The sequence below is a fragment of the Lotus japonicus genome, chromosome 2 (genome assembly GCF_012489685.1).
Source record: "Lotus japonicus ecotype B-129 chromosome 2, LjGifu_v1.2".
Taxonomy (NCBI): Eukaryota; Viridiplantae; Streptophyta; class Magnoliopsida; order Fabales; family Fabaceae; genus Lotus; species Lotus japonicus.
In genome coordinates, this window is record NC_080042.1 from 46,964,768 (window position 1) to 46,981,408 (window position 16,641).

The window sequence follows — 16,641 nt, forward strand, 5'->3', positions numbered from 1 at the left end:
GATAGGAAATAAAAACTGAGCTATAACTTTCATCTAAGTCGAAAATATTCCTAAAGTAAGAAAGAAGTAATATCAAAAGAAAAGCTAAAGCGTCAAAATCTTTAGACATAGTATGCTTCAAAGAGAGATATTTCTAAGAGTCAAATCTTCATATCCTACTCTCTCTAGATCAAGAACACAAAGTATACCCCAGAGTCAAATCCTCAAACACTTTGTAGTTCTCGAGCTTTGTAATTTCTGCTATCCCTCTTGTGAGAAGAGAACCCTGTAGAGCAAATGGTCTTGAAAAAGATCTTAGGAGAAGTCCTAACCAATACTTGACCTGGGAGAAGTCCTGTCTAATACTTGTTATGAGATGTCCTGTAGAATACTTGTTGGGAGGAGTCCTGTCGAATATTTGTTGGGAGAAGTCTTGTCTAATACTTGATGTAGGAGAAGTCCTTGATACTTGTTAGTGAAAATTTTGGTTAAACCAAGGTCTGGACGTAGCATCATCGTTTGTGGGTGAAGCATGATATATTGTTGTGTGCTTATTGTTTACTCCCTTACTTTTTGTATCCACTGCACCAAACGATTGCGAAAATATTTTCATAAACTTATAATCGTTTGAAAAACTCAAGTTTTAACTGAGCGCAATTCAAACTCCTCTTTCTTGTGTTAATTTTTCTGATATGAGTGTGATGAGTTTCTGAGTCTCCTCCAATCTCTATTTTTTCCACTCTAGCAAACTCCTTTGGTCTTACCCTAGTGGTTATGCACTTAAGCTTACCATTGATGACAATTTTGATACACGCAAACAACTAATTGGTTTTGGCGGTCTTGTTCGTAATGCTTCTGTAAGACCAAGATTTTGTTATGTTCTACATCTCTAGGTTTTGATAATAATAAGTATATATTTGTGTATCAACAACTTTGGTACTTCAACGTTTGTCTTTTATGTGTTTGACAAACAGGTTCTGATTCTGATTGAAAGTGGAATTCATCAGCAGTCAAAGACCAAAGATTGACCAATAATCCGCTTCTGCACTCACTATGTTCTGATGAACGGTAGAATATTCCTTCAAATTCTAAAGATGAAGCTCTGATATTGGGTTCTGAAGATCAAGGGCTGAAGACTCTGAAGACCAGAAGTTCTGAGTGAACGGTCAAAGACTCTGAAGACTTGAAGATTCTGAAGACCCAAAGAAAGCTGGTTCTAAAGACCAAGTGCTTTAACCCTGAAGACCAGAAGTTCTGAAGTGAACGGTCCAGATGCTGAAGACTTCTCTGAAGATCCAAGTAACCTCGTGACTCTGATTAGAAGCTTCACAAGTTCCAATATGAAGCGCCTCTCAAGATCAGAAGTCAAATGCAAAAGGCAAGAGTCACTATCAAATAGTACAAGAGCAGTGCACTATCCTGACCGCCACCTAACGAGGATCAGCCATTGTACGATCTGGAATTTCCAGAACTACCCTCCAACTGATAGAATTTCACAACGAAAAAATCACTCAAGGCTTGGAGTATATAAAGGCTGAAGAAAGGAAGAAATGACTAAGAAATTATTGCAATCAACTCACACTCAAGCGAATACCTTAGCAATATATTTCTTCATTGTTCTAAATCTGTTTACACCTTGCTTGTTTTAGAAGCACCCTTTGTAAACCCAAATTTTGATCATACTGTTCGTAATTCCTTAAGGGACCGATTAGGTCAGGATCCTTGAGAAGACTAAGACTTGTGTGTCTTAGTGGTTGCTAGTTCTTAGATGTGTTAGTCACGTAGCAAGTTGTGCTAGTGCAGTTGTAACAACCTTTGATTAGTGAATTACCTTCATTCAACGAAGGAAGAAATCACCTTAACGGGTGGACTGGAGGTAGCTTGAGGATTTGTTCAAGTGAATCAGGATAAAATCACTGTGTCATTCTCTCTTTATCCTTTGCACCTTTAGATACCGAGAGATTTACATGAAATCTTAAAGGAAACGTTTTTATTGCAAAACCCTATTCAAATCTCTCCTTTATAGTGTTTTTCATACCTTCAGCTCCTGCTTCTTGGCTGGGTGGTTTTTCGGGTTTCTCCATTGAGTCATGTGTGTTCTTGACTGAGTTAGTGGTTACCAGAACATGGCCTACTCTTAGCTCGGAGTTGGTTTTTCGACACGTTATATCTGAGAGCCGCTCACTTGATGCTATCTAGGTGTTGGATTCTCCCCCTTTTATATCGTATTTGGAACTCTGCTAGTAGAGATTGCTAATATTTTTACTTGTTTGTGCGTGTAGATTCTCTTCGTGTCCCGCATGACCTAATATGTGTATTGGCAGGCTTGCTTCTTTGGATTTGCACATTCATTTTGGTCTCCAGAATTGATCATTGTCTTCATCAAAGTTGAATTTGGTCCTGCGTCAAACCGACGTTGTTCTACTTTTCATGTTTAGTTTGTTGCTTATCTTTAATTTTATTTTATTAAGAAAATATTACTCTGTTTAAGAAAAGCTAATTAATGGTAAGACAAGTTAGTCACTAATATAATACATTTATTTTTCTTAATCGGTAAGATTAGAATAAATGATCTCATCCAAATAATCCAAAAGATAAAGAATCATGACATCACTAAGTTCACCCCAAAATATTATTAAAACACACAAAAGTGTAGAAAGATTTGAAATAAATCTGTGGCTGTAGAGCAGATAGCAGACAGTTTTAGGAAAAGTTATGGGTTTCTACATCTTTCCACGGGTAATGCGAGAATGTAAACATCAAATCCATTTTGGAATATTAGCGAATAAACTAACCCTAAAACCTAGAATACTGCTTTGTCTTTACCCTGAAAATTCTACAATCACACCTTCACTTTTTGTCACCAAATAATCTTCTTTACAAAACCATATAGTAACAAAACAATAGTCAAGTTAAAAACAAGGTGTACAAGAAATTTAAGAACAACTAACAAATGATATTCTCACCCTCATAAATGATATCTCATTTCCTATCTCAAATCAATGAAGATTATTTCTTATCAATTAAGGAATGCATGTATTCACCATTTTTAACTTCACATGTACTACTATTTTTAATTAACGTGATACAATTAGTTGAACAAAGAATAAAACATCATTTAAACAAATATCATGTCTTTTGTCTTTTTCCTTCTTCTAGAAAGAGTGTATGAAAAAAAAAAGGAAATATATGTGGGAAACTGAAGCAGTGAATCAACCATAAGGTGGTCGATGGCCACTGGTATCTGACCACGTTGACGGAGTAAACTGTCTTCCACCGCTGCTGCTGCCGCCTCTTCCGCCACCAGGGAGGTTTCCCGGCGGCCGGGAAATTCCCAGTTGTTGACTAGAAAACAGGGGAAATGAAGCAGGGGAAAGCTGAGTAGATGGTGAAAACTGTGTTGTTGTTGTTGTTGATGATGATGATACAGAAGAAGAAAAAGATGGTGATTGAAGTGTAACCAATTGTGTGTCATAGTATAGCTGTTGAAGCAAACTAGAAGATTCTTGTTGCTGTTGCTGTTGCTGAAGTTGAAATTCACCATAATTCTGCAGAAGCTGAGAATATTCCAAATAGTCTCTCATCAATTCAGGCTGTCCCTGAAATGGCGGCGGATTCTGCAGCTGCGGTGGTGGTAGAGGGTCAGGAATGGCGAGCCGGGTGGCCGGAAAAGCTTGAAATTGTTGTTGTGGCGGCGGTGGTCGTGGTGGTACTGCTCTAACATTTTCTGGGAAGTTGAGTTTTGCTCTGTTTCCCCTGAACCTCAATGCAGCTTCATCATATGCTCTTGCTGCAGCTTCTGCTGTGTCGAATGTTCCGAGCCAGACTCTTGCTGCTTTGTGTGGATCGCGGATTTCTGCTGCCCATTTTCCCCATGGCCTCTGCCTCACTCCCCTGTACTTTCTTCTCCTCTCGCCGGTGTCTTCGTACGATGGCGCAGCAGCGGATACGGCGGTAGTGGTAGAAGGAGATTCTTCTGTCACTAGTTAAAGGGAAAAGCAAAGAAAATTATACAATAAATTATGAGAAAACAATAAAAAGCTTAAGGAAATGTAATATCAGTCAAATTGATAAGGTTTGGTCTTTAAGGATAAAGAGGAGAACTTTTATAAGGAGTGCTCATTAAGGTAGAATACAAAAATACTCAAAATACGATAATGATAATGATGATATGAATGATATGTTTGATTTGATGTTATTAGCAAAGACAAAACACAGGTCCTATTCTTCTAAGGTATTCTAAGAACTATATTGTTATGGTCTGTTTATTGAATCTTAATTTGTTTCATTTGTCTTTGTCATGACATGCTATTGCTTGGAAAACAAAAAATGTTGTGATAAATAATTTTAAAAAATTGGGTGCATGCAAATATGAGATAGAAATCATATTTTCCAAGCGGTTGTGGTGATAAATGAAAGGCGGTGTAGTAGGAAAAGGAAATTTGATGAATACAAGGGTAAGTAGTGAATGTTAGAGTTCATACTTTGATTGTGATAATGAAGCTAAAATCATGATGGATAAACACAAAAAAATTGTAAGAAGTTGCTAATATTTGACATGATCTAGTTTTCAAAGAGTTTCTAAAGATACATTTATTAGTACATGCATTTTCTGTTTAACAAGTTGGTATGTTTAATAACAATGAAAATAAATTAGTTAGAAAAGTTCAATTGATGTAATGAAAAAGATTTTATGGACTATGAATCATTAATTTGTTTCTTTATAAAAATTTGATCAAAAGGATGAAATTGTATGTGATAATTATCTTTAAAATCAGATAATTAGGCCTAACTACAACTTAAAAGTTAGCTCAACGCCATATAAACTTATGTGATCATATCACCAATTAATGTGAAACTTCTCAACAAAAATAAATTATCTCAAGAAAGTGTTTAATGTTTTGATAAAGTGAAATATGGAAGAGGATGGAGTTGCACCTGAAGATGATTCAACTGGAGAAGGTACCATGAAGTTACCAACAGTAGTTCTGAAGAGTCTAGGAATGGTTTGTTGCTGCATATACTGATGAGAAACACTGCTTTCTTCTTCTTCTTCACGCCCTCTTTTGTTGCCAACCCAAGAACCAGAAACAGAACCAGAGGACAAACCAGAAGAAGACACTTGTCCAAAACCTGACATCATAGGAAAACCACTTCCCTGGAACAACTCATTACCAGACCCTGAAGCCACTTGTGTCAGAGCTGAAATCATTTCTGTCTGTTCTCTTGTTCTGTTGTACCCTGAAACCATTGAACCTTGCATTGTTGCCTCACCTTGCCGCCTCACCACCGCTTGATTCAATCCTAGCGACTGAGATTCAACGGAGCCGCCAGAGGTTCTACCTTCACTATCACCACCGCCGCCATGCTGTGCCGTGAAGCTGAGCAACTCACTTGAACCCTTTTGATGCGCCAGTGCCACGGTTAACAAGGACATGTAAAATATTTATGTTGTGTTTTATCTGTATCAAAAAATTACTATTAGATCAAACTCTCAATTAATTTCCCTTATTTCAGAGACCCTTTGAGATGTTATATAGAATGAAACTACATAATATATAATAACTAATAAGGTGTGTAAGCTAAGAGAAATCAAACACGAGGAGCAAAACTATAAGCCCCAATTAAAATAGTACTATTCTCTATATACTGCTTTTGGTGATACAATGCATACCCACCATGCATACACACCACCTTTTCTTACATTTTTTGTTTTTGGTGGGGCTATTTTAATATTTCAGAGTGCACAAATTCTTTTTTGAATTTTCCAAAAAGTACAAAAGAAAAAACATTTTAGATTTTGTATTAATAACATAAGAAAAAGGTGACCAAACATGGTTTTGCCGCTTGTTAGAATTATGCTACTATGTTCACACTTGAACAGGTTTCGACAAAAAAGAAAAAAAAAAGGTGCACGATTGAATTAACACCTAGATGCAGTCTTTTGGCGATTACTGTACTTTGTCGGTGACCCTTTTAAAGATAGATACAGAATTGGAGACCATGTTTGAATTGAATTCTATAAGCATAAGCAGTCAATTTTATTTTATTTTTGTTTAATATAATTATATTGTACATGTGTAATGTTATGCTCATATATGTTTGTTTTCTTTTACCGACATGTTGCAATTTTGAGTGGGTTAATAATTTTGGGCTCCAATGATCATTGTTGAGTAGCCCATAATTAACTTTAATGGGTCTTGTGTGGGATATAAACAAATGGAAATGAACCACAAGTTACACAAGTTGGTGATTGCTATATATGGATTAGGCTGGAAATCACTAAGAGGAGGTGCAAATTGATGCTGCAGTATTTGAATGCAATTTGCATGTAGGCCTAAAAACATTCCTTTCCCATCAATGAGGCACATTTAATTACTCATCTATATCACTACATGTGGTGTTACACGAAAGATAGAAGAGAACAGTTAGCTAGGTATTGATTTAAAAAAAATACTATAATTAATGGGGCGTTGTGAAAATATTTTTCAGTAGCAAATGGGTGAAAATTTTAATGAACCTCAATTGTATGGTCAAAACACGTCTCTCGGCTCTTGTGCTCATCAAGAACAAGATTCAAACAGGACCCATTCGTCAATTGTAATACTCCCTCCGTTCCTATATAACTGATACTTTAAGGTTGTGGCACAAATATTAAGAAGTAGCAATTAATATTCTTGTTTTACTAAAATTACTATTTAACTTCCTATTATATCTTCTATCTCTCTTATCAATTCTAACTTTTCAATTTTCCTACCAACAATAAATGAAGGGCACAATTGATAAAGTAGCATTAATGTTCTCTTGAAATTGTAAAAGTATCAGTTAAATAGGAACAAAAAAAAGAACCAAATTAGTATCAGTTATTTAGGAATGGAGGGAGTATATCCTCTGTTCTCATGTTTCTTTTTATGTCTCACAAATTAATTAGTATCACACAAATTAAAAATTAAAAATGAGATTATAATTATCATATTCATTTGACACATATTTAATTGGTAGGAGAGAAATGAGATTATAATTATGTCAGGTAAATTCTGTGGTACCCTGAAATTCTTTTGGTTACGGTACCCTGATTAGATGAAATTGTGAAATTGAAGGGCAGAGAAAGAGAAAAGTTTAAACCTTTTAACTTTTGTTAGAATCTTAGACATCATGCCAGTTGTTGTAGCTCTTTTAAGTCAGAAACTAGGGGTGGAAGTGAAATTGTATACGAAGAAAGAACAAGAGAGTTATCGACCACAATAAGGGTGAGATATGGAAATTGGTGTCTGACGAACGACAAGATAATGAGATAATCTATTAAAATGCTCATGAATGATTATGCTAGAGGCTTTTAGAAGTTAAAAAAATTGGAGATTAAGAGGTTTTACATCATTTAAGGTACCGTACCCTCATTTAAATTAAGGTACCACAGCAAACACCATAATTATCATATTTAATTGGTAGGGAGTATTGAATTACGACATAAAAAATTTATATATTGATTTTGAATTGTTCAATTTGGTTGAGTATTGATGGCACGGTTTCTTTTTTCGTGTGTGTTGGGTATTGTTTAACACTTTATATTAAAGGCGGTTTAATGAGGAAAGTCAACTCGTTTACTGGGTCACCTTATCCTATCTTGGATGACCTGGGATATGCTTTTTAATTTTGGGTTTTCTAAATTATCCATAATAAAGTTTGGGTTAAATAACTCATCATCCAATCACATTGAAGATAAATGAGTTGGAAAAAATTAATAAATAAAATATATAAATTCCAATTCATTTATCTCCAATGTAATTGGATAGTGAGTTATTTAACTCAAACTTTATCATAGGTCATTTAGACAACCCATTTTTATATTGCTAAACTTATAAAACGAGAAACGATTGCTTTCGTTGTAGGTAGGTTGGTTCATCAAAATGAACTAAATTAATTAATGATTAATTACACATGTATCATATGCATAAAGTGTTGGTGCGTGTCTTATAAGAACCTGCATTAAGGAACATAGTCCTTTCCTCATCAAGTAATCACTTGATTAGCGAATGACTACGTTGATTTCTTAGCTGACCTAAATGGTTAACTAGTCCCAAAACTATTTGTAAACTGACAATTAGATTAATAGCAGTTTCTTTTCTTGCTATCACAATAAATCGATGCAGGTTTGGTAAATGTAATTTTGAAATCATCAAACACATAATTGTGCCACTGAATTTCAAAAGTCAAGTGACCAAGAGCTCTATACTTTGCCTCAGTGGAGGATTTAGTGACCGTCCCTTATTTCTTAGATTTCTATGAAATGAGTGAAGAGCCAAGCAAAACATAATATCTAATAACTGACCTGCGGGTATCGGGGCAGTAAGACCAATTTGAGTCAGCAAATCCATGCAATTTCAAAGAGCTAGTTGTATAGAGACTCTTTGCAGGAGATGACTTTAGGTACCTAAGAACTCTTTGAGCAGCTTTAAAATGAGTGGGCAAAGGGTTGGAAAGATATTGACTGAGATGCTGGACATAATAGGATATATCTTGCCCTGTATTTGTCAGATATATTACCTTTCAATGAATTTCATATAAGCAAATAAATCAGTAAGAAGAGGAGTGCCTTTTGTAGAAGCTAATTCGGTGGAAGGGTAAAAAGGAGTAGCAGCAGGTTTGGAAGCAACAAAACCAATATCTTCCAATAATTCTAAAATATACTTTCTTTGATTGAGCAAAATAGAAGACTTGGATCTAGCAATTTCAAGTGCAAGAAAAATCTTAACTTTCCAAGGTCCATGATGCAAAAATTTTGATCTAGAAATGATTGAACAAATTGAATCTCTTGAATGCAATTCCCTATTAACACTATGAAATCTACATAAAAAAGCAATGTTATGGAACTATGTTTTTTGAGAAAGTAAAGATATTTTTCTGAAAACTACTAAGGGATGAGGACTTCCATTAATTCACTAAGGTTATCGAAAAGGAATAAATTCACTAATGATTTATGTAAAAACTTGATATCTTGCGTGAATAATGAAAAGAGTTTTTAAATTAGGGGTCTTTTATTCAAGTGCGTTTGAGGAAAGAAAGATGAACATGAGGACTCGTCCACCTTGAGCGGGGTGAATCATCGTGGTGAAAATTCGGTTACTTGGATCAGAGTGCAACCATTGATGATTTGGCAGTCAGACTCCATACGGGGGGTCCCCGATACAACTATTTTTAGTGAGAAATGTGAACATTGGTGAGGGTGTTCCCGTTTGTTTGGCTAACCTTTATTCACATCATGCATACATACATTCTGTCCAGATGGTGGAGCGGTCATGCCTCTGTTATGAGGATGATGAAGTGGTCATGCCTTCAACTAGTGATGACCAAATGGATCTTTTAAGAGACATTCACTAGTTAGAGGTCGATATTGGATCGAGTATCAAATTGGTTGAGTGTTGTCTCGTATACCATGTATGGAGCAGACATTTATATCCGGATACAATGAGCATTGCCAAGCATGACATATAGACTTACCATAGGTATTGACTAGGTATGCTTGTATGCTGGGCAGAGATGTGATAACATGATTCTGATAGTGGGGTAGTAGTGTATATATAGTAGGGTAGTTGTCTACTACAAGATAGTAAGGTGTTTAGTTGCTGACCAACAAATGTATGAATTTTGAGGAAGGGTAGGTCCCTGACGTATTACTTTTTGTGTGATTCTCCTGCATGGGAATCACAAGGAGTAAGTCGAACATGTAAAGTCTTGAGCTTTGGATACTGTATTTGAATTTGACTACATTTTTTGTTCATATCATTGTTTGTTGAAATTTAGCTCATTATATTTTGGGCTAAAATCTTTAGTTTATTAGGATTTGATTTAATGTGGATTGTAAAAGGTTTTAAGAGATTGTTATAAGATTTATTATGATTTTATTGTAAAATAGAGATCAATAGAATCCACTATAAATAGGATAACAATGTAACCCTAAAAGTTGTACTTGGTACCACATGTTTCATGCCACAAGTAATACAAAAGAGCTATAGCTACTCTATAGCCGCAGAGGTAGGCACAATTTGCTGAACTGCGTGACCAAAGATGCTGTGAGCTTTATCTGTGATTTCTCGCTCTACTACTCCATGCAATCGAGGTGCTTGAATCCCCTACAAGTGGTATCAGAGCCGATGGTTCGTGGGACCATGGTAACAGCTGGACAACTTCCGCAGAGGGGTCGATGGCATGGTAACGGCCGGGTAACTTCTACGAAGGGGCCAATGGTTAGTAACCATAGTGACGGTTGATATCTTCCGCTGCGAAGGGAGGTCAACAAGGATTGCAGAAGTCGTTGTGAGAGGAGAAACCGACAGATCTATAAGATACGGAACAAGGTGGAGATCTGTCTACTTTCAAGAGGTGATGGCCACGCCGGGGAAGGAGAAGTGGATGGATGCCAAGGTGGAGGAGTGAAGCAACAGGGTGTTGAGCAAGATGGAGTTCAATCCAAGAAAACAGAATCAGGAAACTAAAGCAGCAGATCTTCATAGGGGGAGTTCAAAATTCGCCAAGGTGGAGATTGTTGAGATTTGACTCATTATATTTTGGACTAAAATATTTAGTTTATTAGGATTTGATTTAATGTGGATTGTAAAAGGTTTTAAGGGATTATTATAGGATTTATTAGGATTTTATTGTTAAATAGAGATCAATAGAATCCACTATAAATAGGATAACAAAGTAACCCTAAAAATTGTACTTGGTACCCAGGGCCGGTCCCGACATTTTGGAGGCCCTGAGCAAATAATAAAATGGACCCATAATAATTTTTTTAAAGAACATTATCTATTTAAATTGTAAATAGCATCAACAAATTCAAAAATATGTTACACTTATTTAAGAAATTTAGCAGATAATTCGTCGCTACTTTTGTGACGAAAGTTTCCGTCACTAATTCCGTTATATAAATGTTTAAAATAAAAAATTTAAAAAACATCATACAAAATGTAACAAGTCAGATTCGAACCTGGGCACTAAGGGAGGAGATGTTATAACTAGCCTTAATGTTGCCAACAGTACTAACATCTCTTACTTTAATAATTTAGCGTTTTGTTTTATGATAAACGTTTAATGAAATTTTTTATTTTGGGGCCCCTTCTTTTTGGAGGCCCTGGGCTGTGGGCCTGCTTGCACAGGCCTAGGGCCGGCCCTGTTGGTACCACATGCTTCATGGCACAAGTAATACAAAAGAGCTATATAGCTACTCTATAACCGCAAAGGTAGACACAATTTGTCGAACTGCGTGACCAAAGATGTTGTGTGCTTTATCTGTAATTTTTCGCTCTACTACTCCGTGCAATCGAGGTGCTTAAATCCCCTACATTATTGTATATTGTACTACTAATGGACGACTGATGTTTGCATGTGGGCTTTGTGGAATATACTCCCTCTGTTCCTATATAACTGATACTTTAAGGTTGTGGCACAAATATTAAGAAGTAGCAATTAATATTCTTGTTTTACTAAAATTACTATTTAACTTCCTATTATATCCTCTATCTCTCTTATCAATTCTAACTTTTCAATTTTCCTACCAACAATAAATGAAGGGCACAATTGATAAAGTAGCATTAATGTTCTCTTGAAATTGTAAAAGTATCAGTTAAATAGGAACAAAAAAAAGAACCAAATTAGTATCAGTTACTCCCTCCGGTCCTATTTATAAGCATGAAAGAGAAGAAAAATCTTGGTCCTTTTTATAAGAACCAAATGAAAGTTTGAGCTATATTAATTATTTTTTTCCAATGATGCCCTTATTAATTCTAGCTTGTAAAATGTGTCTCATTAATTATTCTCTCTCTTTCCCACTTTCCAACACTAATAACAAAGGGTAATTTTGGAAGTTTATTTTGATTCAAGACATATTTAATGCATTTTATCTAGTTTAACTACATTTCTTAAACTATGTGATTTTTTTTTTTGCTGCTTATAAATAGGACCGGAGGGAGTATTTAGGAACGGAGGGAGTATTTATTTATGGGTTTATAATTACTTATTGTCGTAAGCTGTGCCTGTGCATGATATTGTTAGGAAAAACACTTTGAAAATGAAAAAAGTTATCCACGTTTATGGTTTCTTGAGAAACTTCAGCATATTTATTTTAGAAAGACTACAATTGTGACCTGTGAAAGTCGAGGTGCTACATACATTGGTTAAGACATAATGTTATTTCACTAAGTCATCCAAAATTTACCCTTGTTCTGATACATGCACCCGTAACCAAAAAATTGAATTATGTTTTGTTCATCTCTCTTTTCCACATACATCTTAAAAGATTAATAAGAAAAACAAAAAAATGAGTGATATAATACGTGATGTAACAAAAAAACGCAAAAAAATATATATAAAAAAAATGTGTGAAAATTAGACAGGAGATAGAATAAAGTGTGAATAAGTTATTACTAAAAAAATTATGTTTAATTGAATTTTAAGGGTACGAAATATTTGGTGTTAACAACCAAAGTACACTCATTCTTTGGTAGCTGTTACCATGCATCCTTGTAGGCTTCTACGTAGACCTATAACTACCCAAGTCAATCCCTGCCATGCCTTTCAAAACCAGTAGGAAGAGCCAACAACAATTAACAGTTGACGCGTGTATATTATGCCATTATGGATTTATGGTCTTTTCTCTCTTCTTCAGCCCCACAAAAGTCCAGGGCTCGTTTCCATGACCCATAATCATTTTCTACTATTATTTCTAACTCTTTATTTGTTAGTTCAATTTCCACTACACCAAAAAAATGGCTTTTACAGCGCTTTTTTTTGCCTTTTACAGCGGTTTTTAGCGGTCCAGAACCGCTGTAGATCTCGCCGCTGCAAAAGCCTTAACAGCGGTTCTAACCGCTGTAAAAGATGCATTATTTACAGCGGTTGATTTAATAAAACCGCTGTAAATACAGACCTACAACAGTTGTTCTCTAGAATAACCGCTGTACTTGAGTCTTCTTTTACAGCGGTTTCAGCCGGTAACCGCTGTATTTGATAATATATATTACAGCGGTTCCACCACGGAACCGCTGTAATTTGTTTTTGTTTTTGTCTGTATTTGATAATATATATTACAGCGGTTCCACCACGGTTCGCAAATATCCATTTTCAATCCATATTATCCCAATCTACCAAACTAATTATGAACAACAATTAACAAAAAAAGTTAGACGAAAGCATGAAAGATAAGGCATCAAATAATAAAAGGAGAGTAGCAAAACCACGGACTTGACAATCAACATTCAGCTATTCAATTATGGTCTCATAGATTGCTCAGGGAGTACCTTGGATTAGTGCTCCAATCATAAAAAGAGTACTGTGCGTATGTAAACATAGTCTAAGGCTACTATTGTTTTCAATCCCCTGTTAATTTCCAATGACTACAAGTACACCAAGCTTAGCAGATTAACATAAAACCAATTAGTTTTCAAAAAATCCTAAATTGTATTTACTCATGACCAAGCAGGAACAAAACTAGGAAACTTAATGAGGGGGAAAAAATTTACAAAATGCTAAATAAAATTTACAATGAAACAGCTATAAAAATCAATTAAAGTACAATTAACTTTAAATGTATGAAAGGTTAAATATCAAAGCAGGTACTAGAGAAAGCTAGAAGAGATGATTTTCTCTTTCACTCCAATGTACTCATGTTTTGCTGCCAATTGCAATTGAAGCAATCAAATGAACTATTTTCTTTACCAATATTAAACTGGATATACCAGTATTAATTATCATCTCTTTTATTCTAACAAGGTAGAAACAATTATTAGAGCAAGGCTAGAATTTAATCTCTCATGTGTAATATCCAATCTCAACCAAAGAAGTACTAACTAACATAATCAATTCAAAAACTGTAAGAGGTGTGCTGGATTTATCCTAGGGTTGCTATTGAAGACTAGGACAAAGTGTGATCAAAAGAAGAAAAGGACGTGAAAATCAGTTTCACTGAAGGTTTATAGAATACAAAACTAAGCAATCTCATTATACACATCAAGCAAATGGTAAGTAACTCTAATTTGATATTAGTTGAGAAAGGAAAATTACCTTATTTACTCCACAAATCTTCTTAGCTCTATTATTTATCTCCTTCAGTTTCTTCCTTGACTTCTCTATCTTAGTCTCAAGACTATTCTGAAACAGATACACATGTTAGTTTGAATGGTGTAAAGCATGATCCTTGAGCAAGAAATAACCTGTCTCAAGGTTGGAAATTGAAAATTCCTAGCAAGGTCCAAGTTCTTGTAGCGTTCAAAGAAGCTTGCAAGAGTAAAAGCTGCATAGTAAGAACAACCATCAATACAACAAGCATGACCCTGCAGGAAAGTCTTGAACATAAAATACAATTCACATTGAACAATAAGAATGTGACTGAAACAAAGCATCATTGAACTTAAACTTGTATGATAGCTTCTTTTAATATGTTGAGCCTTTACTGCATCAGATCTTGATATATCCAAGAACCACAACCTTCATTATTTAGTACAATTTAAAATCCAAATAAAGTGGTAAAAGTAACAAACTAAACTAAGATAGACACTACCACGTCCACAAGATTTATGATTCCATTATTCAGGGGGCAGAATATAATCAATATATCTTGAAGCTGTGCTCACTTTGATACCTGAATGATTCAAAAACTGTTTTTAGTTAGAGAAGTAGTTAACAAGAAACACTTCTTGATACATACATAAAACTGCTACTATATGATAAGCACATATCAGGGCCAAAGCTTGTATTAAGGGAGTACCTGAATGAAACAACTAGTGAGTAGTGACTAGGTATGAAAGATTACCTTCCCAAGGGATCAGATAAAACGCTTCCCATCTGTTGGCTTGTTTGATACAACAAAACTGTCAACAGAAAAAAACTACTTACAATTATCTAAACGATTTCCTTTACAATGAAACTTTGCACCATTCACCAGAAACAAAAGAACAGAACTGGTAAATCTAAGAAATTAAGAAATTAAATAATTTAATCATAGAATAAACCCAATTTTACACCCAGTCGCCCATCAATTCACCTAACTCCATATAGCCCCCTTAGAGAAAAGGTTAGAGAAGCAAAGCAAATAGGGTTACCAGCTACAGAAAATTAGAGAGAAGACAATGGTTACCAGTTTTGGAGAGGAAATCGTACAAGTATGATGGCTGTCACAGAGAAGAATAGATGTGTGCGCACAGAAACGGAGGAGCCGCGCACAGAACGGAAGAGAAGGAGTGGCAATAGAAGACGTCTATAGGAGCTGCCCACAGGAGACTCCATCGAACTAGGGATTTGATTCGCGCGAGAGAGTAAAGGGTTTGATTCCTGAGAGAGACTCCATTGCGTTTCTGAATTCAAAGAGACAACGGGGCAGCAGGGACGGAGGCGGCGGCAAGGACGGTGGAGGCACAAGGTGCAGCAAGCTTTTGAGAGATGGAACAGAGGTTAAGATGGCAAGAACCGTGCACAAAGGAACACAAAACAAGAGCGGGAAGGACGGCGGCGGGAAGGACGGCTCCGACGCCGGCTAGGACGTCTCCGGCGGCGGCAAGGACGGTGGAGGCAGAGGTAAAACGCGTTTCAGAGAAGGAGAAGAGGTTAAGAGTCGAGAGAGTGAAGTGTGGTAAAGAATAGGGTTTACAGTTACTGGGTTTTGTTAGTGGGGTACGAATTCAATATAATATACTTATATATAAAAACCAACACATTTAATAAAAGCTCACTCGAGCCCAGTGGTAAGAAGTCATGCAATTTTTTGATGTACCCGGTTTCGAATCCAAAATGAAACATTTTTTTAATTTTCAGCATATATTATTCACAGCGGTTAGTAGATACACGCTGTAAATAGTGGAACCCAAGTATTTACAGCGGTTTAGAACATAACCGCTATAAAATCCTATTATCCGCTCCGCGTTTTTGTGTTTACAGCGGCTGCAAAATTAACCGCTGTTAATAAGTAATGATTTTACAGCGGTTTATTGTTTAACCGCTATTAAATCCTATAATCCGCTCCGTCTTTTTGTTTTTACAGCGCCTGCTAGGCGAAGCGCTGTAATAGGGGCGCTGTAAAAAGCCATTTTCTGGTGTAGTGTTCACACAAAGAGAATTAAACCAAACTCACATTTATCACGTGGTGTCGAGGTCTTGAAGCTAGCATGGAGTTCGGAATCATTCTCCATCATTGTACAATGTATAAAATATTTAGGGCCCGTTTGGTGCGATGTATAGTATAAGACCTGGTAGTATAAGACCTGATAGTATTAGGTCTGATAGTATAAGTCCTGATAACTTTCTTATACTATCCAGCGTTTGGCCATACTCTGTATAATTTACCATATCGTTTAAATTAATGCAATTTTATGTGTAATGAAGTATTGAATAATGATATATAATAAAAATCAAATATGGAGATGATTTTAACGGTAGTGGCGGTGGTGATGGAAGTGGTGGTAGGTTGGTGGTGGTGGTGGCAATGGTGGTAGGTTGGTGTTGGTGGTGGTGGTGGTGACAGTGGAGATAGGTTGGTGGTGGTGATGGCAGCGATGGTGGTTGTGGTGGTGGCGATGATAGGGTGGTGGTGGTGGTGGTAAGGCGGTGGAGGGTCGAGGCAATGGTGGTGGTGGTGGCGATAGGGTGGTGGTTGTGGTGTCGGTGGTGGCAATA

The 16,641-nt window shown here is 36.0% G+C and overlaps 2 protein-coding genes across 7 annotated transcripts; both read right to left on the reverse strand.

Moving 5' to 3' along the window:
• Positions 1-2,988: 2,988 nt before the first annotated feature.
• On the reverse strand, positions 2,989-5,641 carry LOC130738138 (ethylene-responsive transcription factor ABR1-like). The gene is made up of 2 exons (XM_057590051.1): positions 4,918-5,641; positions 2,989-3,961 (listed from the first exon to the last, which is right to left on the reverse strand). The coding sequence occupies exons 1-2, from the start codon at positions 5,414-5,416 to the stop codon at positions 3,192-3,194; spliced, it is 1,269 nt and encodes a 422-aa protein (XP_057446034.1). The 5' UTR covers positions 5,417-5,641; the 3' UTR covers positions 2,989-3,191.
• A 6,343-nt stretch (positions 5,642-11,984) lies between these two features.
• LOC130738139 (uncharacterized) lies at positions 11,985-15,632 on the reverse strand. 6 transcript variants are annotated; one of them, XR_009019233.1, is made up of 5 exons: positions 15,110-15,632; positions 14,786-14,843; positions 14,534-14,614; positions 14,187-14,266; positions 11,985-14,124 (listed from the first exon to the last, which is right to left on the reverse strand). XR_009019233.1 is itself a non-coding variant. In XM_057590052.1 (4 exons), the coding sequence occupies exons 1-4, from the start codon at positions 15,256-15,258 to the stop codon at positions 14,005-14,007; spliced, it is 384 nt and encodes a 127-aa protein (XP_057446035.1). In that variant the 5' UTR covers positions 15,259-15,632; the 3' UTR covers positions 11,985-14,004. The 6 variants fall into 6 exon arrangements, 1 of the variants encoding a protein (XP_057446035.1); XR_009019230.1 differs by having other exon boundaries at positions 11,985-14,266; XM_057590052.1 differs by lacking the exon at positions 14,534-14,614 and having other exon boundaries at positions 15,133-15,632.
• Positions 15,633-16,641: the final 1,009 nt, after the last annotated feature.